Here is a 7,228-nt window from a genome sequence, read left to right on the forward strand (position 1 = left end):
GGCTGACGCCTCAGTGCCCCTCACATCACCCGGGAAGGGCAGAGGCTGACGCCTCAGTGCCCCTCACATCCCCCGGGAAGGGCAGAGGCTGACGCCTCAGGGCCCCTCACATCCCCCGGGAAGGGCAGAGGCTGACACCTCAGGGCCCCTCAGATCCCCCGGAAAGGGCAGAGGCTGAGGGCAGGAGCCGTGCTGGGTGCCGGGCAGGCCTGGGGCTTCATGCCGCTGTCCTGCGGGACGTGGGGAGGGCTGCTTGTCGGGGTGGGGGCGCCCCCACCTGTGCCCAGCGCCCTCCTGACATCCTGAATCCGCTGGGACATCTGCCTGCAGCGCTGGGAGTCAAACTCCAGCCAGAGAAAAGGGCAGAGCCAAGAGCCCAGGTCCACCGCAGCCCCGCAGCCTCGAGCCAGGCAGCCACACCCTGGGCCCGTCTCCCCTTCTGTGTGTGGGTGACAGCACCATAGCCCTGGTGAAAGGGACAGTCCCCGGGGACGGCCAGGGCTCCACCCCCAGCCGCCGCCTTCCACATAAACGCAGGAACACTGGGCCGGGGCACTTGCTGGGAGGCGCTGAGCAGCCTGACGGGAAAACCCTTCTGTGAAGGGAGGGTCGTGCCCGGCCAGAGAGCCTCTGCGCACCCTGCAGAGAAGGGGGCCCTGCCCCAGGGGACACCCGGCGGCCCCAGGGGACACTTTTGGCTGGCATGGAGCAGGTGGAGGCCAGAGCTGCGCCCAGGATGACCCCAGGCTGTCAGCGTCGGGAGATCTGCACACATGGACCAGCTCAGAGGCCGCTGCCATTTGAGCTCTGTTGCCGGGTCCACGGCTGAAATAGAACTTGCTGGCACCCCACGCAGGAACCTAACGTGTGCCTCAGAGAAACAGGTCAGCAGGCCGGGCGCGGTGACTCACGCCTGTAATCCCACCACTTTGGGAGGCCGAGGCAGGCAAGTCATGAGGTCAGGAGATCAAGACCGTCTGGATCAACATGGTGAAACCCCGTCTCTACTAAAATACAAAAAATTAGCTGGGTGTAGTGGCGCATGCCTATAATTCCAGCTACTTGAGAGGCTGAGGCAGGGGAATCGCTTGAACCCGGGAGGCGGAGTGAGCTGAGGTCGTGCCACTGCACTCCAGCCTGGGCGACAGAGCGAGATTCCATCTCAAAAAAAAGAAAGAAACAGGTCAGCAGTTGTTTCTAAAACGGAGCGTGAAATGAGCAGGCAGTCCAGCACGTCCCGGGGCAGTGAAATCCCCGGGGCAGCGAAATCCCAGTTCACACAGAGGCCTCAGCAGCTCATTCACAAGCCCAAGCCTGGGTGCCCCGGTGTCCTCAGGCAGCGAGGTGGGGGCTGCACAACAGAGAGAGGCGGCCTGGGGGCACAGAACCAGCCACTCTCCAGGAAATTGCCAGCAGTGAAAATCAGCCAACTCCAAACTGTTGCAAACTGTGCTTCCGCTTAGGAAGCACTCCTGAGAGGCAAGGCGATGGGGAGAGGACGTCCCACCTCCTGTCATGCAGCAGGCTCCTGGGGCGGGGAGGGCACCAGGGCGGCCACTTCTCACCACTGTCTGATCTGTGAGCACTGCGGCCTCACAGCCCCCACCAGGGTGCCAGTGTCCTCAGGGCCCAGCGCCCCTGAGGCTCATGCCTGAGTGGGGCGACCTGATCGGTCCTGCTCCTCCGGCCACCCCGGCCACCCCACGGGAGGGAAGTCCCAGCCTCACAGGCAGGCACACACCCGGCAGCATCTCTGACAACGGCCGTCCAGTTCGAGTCCCCAGGCCTCGCAACCGCAAGCCTCACCTGCCCAGCCCTCCCCTCCAGCTCCAACTCCACTCCCAAGGACCAGCACGGACACACAGAACCCAAGCGTCGCCCCGCTGAACGCCTCCTGACTCAAAACTCCATCTTCCAACACGAAAACGGCGCGAGGCTCCGCCTTTCCAGCAGGAAAACGGCTCGGCCAGGGCACTGTGACCCAGAGCGGGCGGCCTGGCCTGTCGCGCAGACCTGGGGCCTAAAACACAGTTGTTCTCTTAGTCTGGAGATCAAGGACAATGCAAGGTGACTTCCCCACCTCGGTGGCCTCCATGCAACCTCGTCTTCGGGTGCTGGGTACGTTACCTCGTGAGGTGCCGAGTCCGCGGGTCCCGGAGTTGGGATGTGCACACCCTCAGGGTTGGCACTCTGCCCTGGCGGCCACAGCCATGAAGTCCCAACGCTTCTCTAGGCTCCACGACCCCAGAGGGCGGCCACCAGGAGGGCTCACCACGGCGTTGCGGTAGCAGAAGTCCAGCAAGTGCCCTGGGCACGGTCAGAACAGGTGGGATCCGAGTTACCTGGCCAAGGGGGCCGACGCAGACACGTCGCGGGACACGGTGAAGAGGGCGGTGTGGAGCGGAGCGGAGGGCGGGAGTCTTTGGAGAACAGGTGGGGGCGTGGGGCACGCACCTCCGGCTCACAGGAGCCGTCCGCAGTGGAAGGACACGGGTGGTCCTGCTGGAGTCCTCTCCGTTATCCGTCTCCATCGTCTGAGTCTTTGGTCTCAGGGTTGTGGATCCTCAGCAACTGAGACGAACCCACCGTCCTGGCCCCCAGCCCACACGTCCCCAGGCCTTGCCCCAGCTGGCTGCACCCCAGGCCAGGCATCCAGCCACCTTGAGCAGTGGGGTCTGGCTCCTCAGAGGGGCCAGGAACCCGCGTAGCTGCGGTGGAAGCCTGAGGTGCGACCGAGGGTGAGGTGGAGGTGCTGGCCCCTGGTGCTTTAACAGTGGTGTTTCTGGTTTTATATTTCACGACCCGGTGTCACCGCCACCCTACCTCGCCAGCAGCCCTCCTGGGCTTAACCTCGGGGGAGCGGGCTTGCTAGTAGGTCCTGGGCGCCAGGCCCTGCAGGAGGCACAGGCCCCTGGAGACAGGACCGGGCTGTGCGGAGCCCAGCCAGCCTCCCAGCTTGGCCCTTTCCCGACACATGGGCGCAGAAGGAAAGCCACAGCACCGGCTTCTCTTTGTAAGTAGTGTATTTTAAATAGCTTTCAAGATACACATATTTTTTCCTTTAAAAAAGTCTGTTGGAGCAATTTTGTTCTTGAATTTTGCTGGTCATCCTCATGGTCCCGAGCCCCCGAACTCCGGGTCGTGGAGGCGGCCGAGGGGAGGCCGGGGGCCCACGCAGCCTGTCCTGGCGGCACCTGCAGCACTGTGGGGCAGCTGCGCCCCGTCTTTTGCCACAAATCATGCATGGCCGCCGTGTGAGCTAAAACGTCCATTTATTTCAAAGCAGTAATAATTTAAAATTATAAAAATCTTTCCACCGCTGAACGTTTAGAGGGTGAGGTTAGACAAAGGACGGGGAGGCTGGGGACGCCCCAGCGGGGACCATGTGGCCCACGCCTTCCCGAGCCAGGGGGCCAGTGGGCCGGGCCCGGATCCTGCCCTGGAACAGGCGGGACCTGCAGCGCTGACCAGCCAAGCGTGGCCCACCGGGGCACCAGTCCGTGGGTGCCGTGTGGCGCCGGCTGCGGGTGGCTGGGAAAGGACCCGTGCTTTCCCGGCGGCCGACGCGGGCTCACGAGTTGCCTGTGGCGTTCTCGTTGCTGGGCGAGCTGGAGGAGGAGGAGGACGACGAGGAGGAGAAGCTCACCCCAGTGAGGCCCGGGGGGTTCGTGGCCGTGTTCTGTCCCGTGAGGCTTTTTCGGCAGACGGGGCAGCTGTCGTGCTTTGTGGGGACAGAGGCGGGGACGGGAGAAGGGGCAGGTTAGAGGCGGGAGGGCCGCGGTCGGGGGGGCGGGTGGGCAGGGCACTCACCTGCTCCAGCCAGGGCACGATGCAGCCGTCGTGGAACAGGTGGTTGCAGGGCAGCTGCCGCACACGCTCACCCAGCGCGTAGTCGTCCTTGCACACAGGGCACTCGAGCCCGGAGCCTGCGGGAGTGTGTGGCTGCGGTCACAGGGGGCACAGGGGGCCTGCCGAGCCTTCAAGGGCGGGCTTCTCCACTGCCTCAGTCAGAGGCCACCCCTGAGCCCAGTGAAGGGAGAAAAGCCATGTGTGCGCCCCCCCGGGCCGTCAGAGGGAACCTGGACAGAACCCTCTCCTCCCAGCCGACCTTCAGGAAAATGCCAGAGGCCGGGCGCAGTGGCTCAAGTCTGTCATCCTAGCACTTTGGGGAATCAAGGTAGGAGGATCACCTGAGGTCAGGAGTTCCAGACCTGCCTGGCCAATATGGTGAAACCCCGTCTCTACTGAAAATACAAGTATTAGCCGGGCGAGGTGGCGACTGCCTGTAATCCTGGCTACTTGGCAGGCTGAGCTCTCATACCTACGTGCTCCTCGGTGACGGGGACGGTGGGGAGGGCCTGGATTTTCTCTTTATCTGCCGGTGGGGGGCCCGTGTTTTCAAACTGATTGAGGAGCTGAAAGACAAGAGGCGAGAGTGCCGGGAGCTCCTCGGGGGCCCGGCCCGGGGCTCTGAAACGCGAGGCTGCAGGACCTGCAAAAGCACCGAGGCCGCATTTGTCCTGGGCCCTGGCCCCTTGGAGCCCGCCCCGGGTCGGAGGTCACTGCGGAGCCCACGTGGCCCCCCGCTCCTGGGTCCCCTGACGGCAGAATGGGGTGGGCCGTGCTCCGGCTTGTGGGCTGCTGTGAGGGTCAGGTCCTGCCAGTGACAAAATACTCCAAGGGCTCCCAGCAAGGCTGAGATGGGCGGTGCCTGGAAGCAGGTCGGGGCGCGACCTCTTGGGAGAGGGACCGCGTGGCCTCCCGAGCACGGGACTGTGGCTGTGGGTGAACCCTCCGCGCGGTTCCGCTACAATGTTCCGCGTGAACACAGGAGAACTCCCAAGGGTGCCAAGACTCAGAAATGGCAGGAGGAAGGCCGGAGCTGCCCCGTGCCTGCCAGAGCGCGGAGGCTGCGCCCGCGTCCCCCTTGACCTTTGTGGGCTTCCTGGGTCTGGGCAGTGGGGCAGCTCCCAGGGACAGGCAGCCCAGCCCACCCCCAGCAGGCACTCGGGGCCGTGGCCACGCTGTACCTGTGTGATGATGGCGTCCAGGCCGTTGGCCCCCCAGGCGTAGTCCATAGGGTTTGAGTGCAGGACTCCCCTGGAGGTGGAAGGTGGGGTTCGAGTGGCTGATGGGCAGCTGGGGCAGGTGTGTCTGCCCACCTACTCACCAGGGACCCAGGCTGGGGATGGGGACAGACACCCCCACCCACTCACCAGGGACCCAGGCTGGGGATGGTGGCAGGCGTGATGATGCCATTGACAAGCTGCTGGATGATCCTGAAACAGAGGGGGCCAGTCATGGGGTGAGGCCGCCCCACGCACAGGGAGGCGCCAGGCCTGCCCAGGTCCGTGGTAAGCACCAAGGGCAGGACCAGCATCAACTTCTAAATTAGCTTCTATTGGTTTACTTTACCATGAACCAGGGTCTCGTTCTGATGCCCAGGCAAGAGCGCAGAGGCTCGATCTTGGCTCACTGCAGCCCCGACCTGCTGGGCTTAGGTGATCCTCCCGCCTCAGCCTCCCAAGCAGCTGGGTCCACAGGAGAGCTCCACCACTCTCAGCTATTTTTTTCTTTTTTTTTTTTTTTAAGATGGAGTTTTGCTCTTGTTGCCCAGGCTGGAGGGCAGTGGCGCAATTTTGGCTCATTACAACCTCTGCCTCCCGCGTTCAAGTGATTCTCCTGCCTCAGCCTCCTGAGTAGCTGAGATTACAGGCATGCGCCACTGCACCCGGCTAATTTTTGTATTCTTAGTAGAGATGGAGTTTCATCATATTGATCAGACTGGTCTCAAACTCCTGACCTCAGTGATCTGCCTGCTCAGCCTCCCAAAGTGCTGGGCTTACAGGTGGGAGCCGTTTTTTTTTTTTCTTTTGAGACGGAGTCTCGCTCTGTCGCCCAGGCTGGAGTGCAGTGGCCGGATCTCAGCTCACTGCAAGCTCCGCCTCCCGGGTTCACGCCACTCCCCTGCCTCAGCCTCCCGAGTACCTGGGACTACAGGCGCCCGCCACCTTGCCTGGCTAGTTTTTTTGTATTTTTTAGTAGAGACGGAGTTTCACCATGTTAGCCGGGATGGTCTCGATCTCCTGACCTCGTGATCCGCCCGTCTCGGCCTCCCAAAGTGCTGGGATTACAGGCTTGAGCCACCACACCCGGCCTAGTTTTTTAAAATTAGAGACGGGACCTCCCTATGTTGCTCAGGCTGAGCTTAAACTCCTGTCCTCAAGGATCCTCCCTCCTCGGCCTCCCGGCGCACTGGGACTACAGGGCTGAGCCACCGTGCGGCGACATCAGCCACTTTGAACGATGGCATTTCCAGCAGGGGAGACACACAACCATAGAAGGATCAACCGCCAGGAGAGGGGAGGCCCGGGCTCTGCTCCACCAGCAGCGGGGCCCAGTGAAGGCTCGCCCAGGCTCTGGTCCGGGCCCAAGGGCAGGACGGTGTTTGATGATACACATGTGAACAGCAGTCCCCAGAGTACGTGGGCCTGGCAGGCGCGCTGCGCCCCGCTCTGTGGTCAATGCACACGCCCTGGACCAGCACACTTCTGTCTATGAAGGGCTGTGTGGGGCCCCCACTCCCAGTGGGTCACAGACCGAGGCTCTCAGAGAGTGTGGGGGTCACGGGGCTGGAGCACCTGGCCGGGCGGCCTCTCCAGAGAGCCTTCGGATGACGCCACACTTCCGTGGAACACGTGCTGCTGAATTCTAAAAACCAGAACTTCCGACCTCACGGCGTGGGGCCCTCGCGGCCACCCCCGGGGCCCCCTCACCCTTCCAGCGTGGGGACGCCTTCGTGCCGGCCGGTGGCCCGCCGCGTGGTGAGGCGGGCGCGGGGCTGCCGGGCGCCGTACCGGTGCCGGGACGGATGGTCTCTCTCCCGCCGGCTCTCAGGGTCCCTGCCTTCGTCAGCCTGCGCCCCAGGAGGGAACGTGGGGATCTCAAAGCTGTCATCGAAGATGCCGAAAGCAAACTGTCCGTAGCCCTGCGGCAGCGTGAACAGGTGCTGATCCACGTGCTGAGGAGAGGAGGGGGCGTGACCTTGGGGCTCAGGCTGGTGCAGGGGAGAGGAGGGGGCGTGACCTTGGGGCTCAGGCCGGTGCAGGGGAGAGGAGGGGGCGCGTGACCTCGGGGCTCAGGCCGGTGCAGGGGAGAGGAGGGGGCGCGTGACCTCGGGGCTCAGGCCGGTGCAGGGGAGAGGAGGGGGCGTGACCTCGGGGCTCAG

The 7,228-nt window shown here is 63.6% G+C and overlaps 1 protein-coding gene across 1 annotated transcript in view; it reads right to left on the reverse strand.

The window, feature by feature from the left end:
* Nucleotides 1–3,209: 3,209 nt before the first annotated feature.
* RNF126 (ring finger protein 126) overlaps nucleotides 3,210–7,228 on the reverse strand; it is a 9,912-nt gene continuing 5,893 nt past the window's right edge. Inside the window, exons 4-9 of the mRNA XM_011993054.1 lie at nucleotides 6,777–7,021; nucleotides 5,217–5,279; nucleotides 5,031–5,100; nucleotides 4,322–4,415; nucleotides 3,811–3,926; nucleotides 3,210–3,721 (exon numbers count right to left, since the gene is read on the reverse strand). Of these exons, the coding sequence (XP_011848444.1) occupies nucleotides 3,572–3,721; nucleotides 3,811–3,926; nucleotides 4,322–4,415; nucleotides 5,031–5,100; nucleotides 5,217–5,279; nucleotides 6,777–7,021 (738 nt within the window). The 3' untranslated portion in view covers nucleotides 3,210–3,571. The remainder of the gene's footprint in view (nucleotides 3,722–3,810; nucleotides 3,927–4,321; nucleotides 4,416–5,030; nucleotides 5,101–5,216; nucleotides 5,280–6,776; nucleotides 7,022–7,228) is intronic.

Source organism: Mandrillus leucophaeus, unplaced genomic scaffold (genome assembly GCF_000951045.1).
Source record: "Mandrillus leucophaeus isolate KB7577 unplaced genomic scaffold, Mleu.le_1.0 Scaffold423, whole genome shotgun sequence".
Taxonomy (NCBI): Eukaryota; Metazoa; Chordata; class Mammalia; order Primates; family Cercopithecidae; genus Mandrillus; species Mandrillus leucophaeus.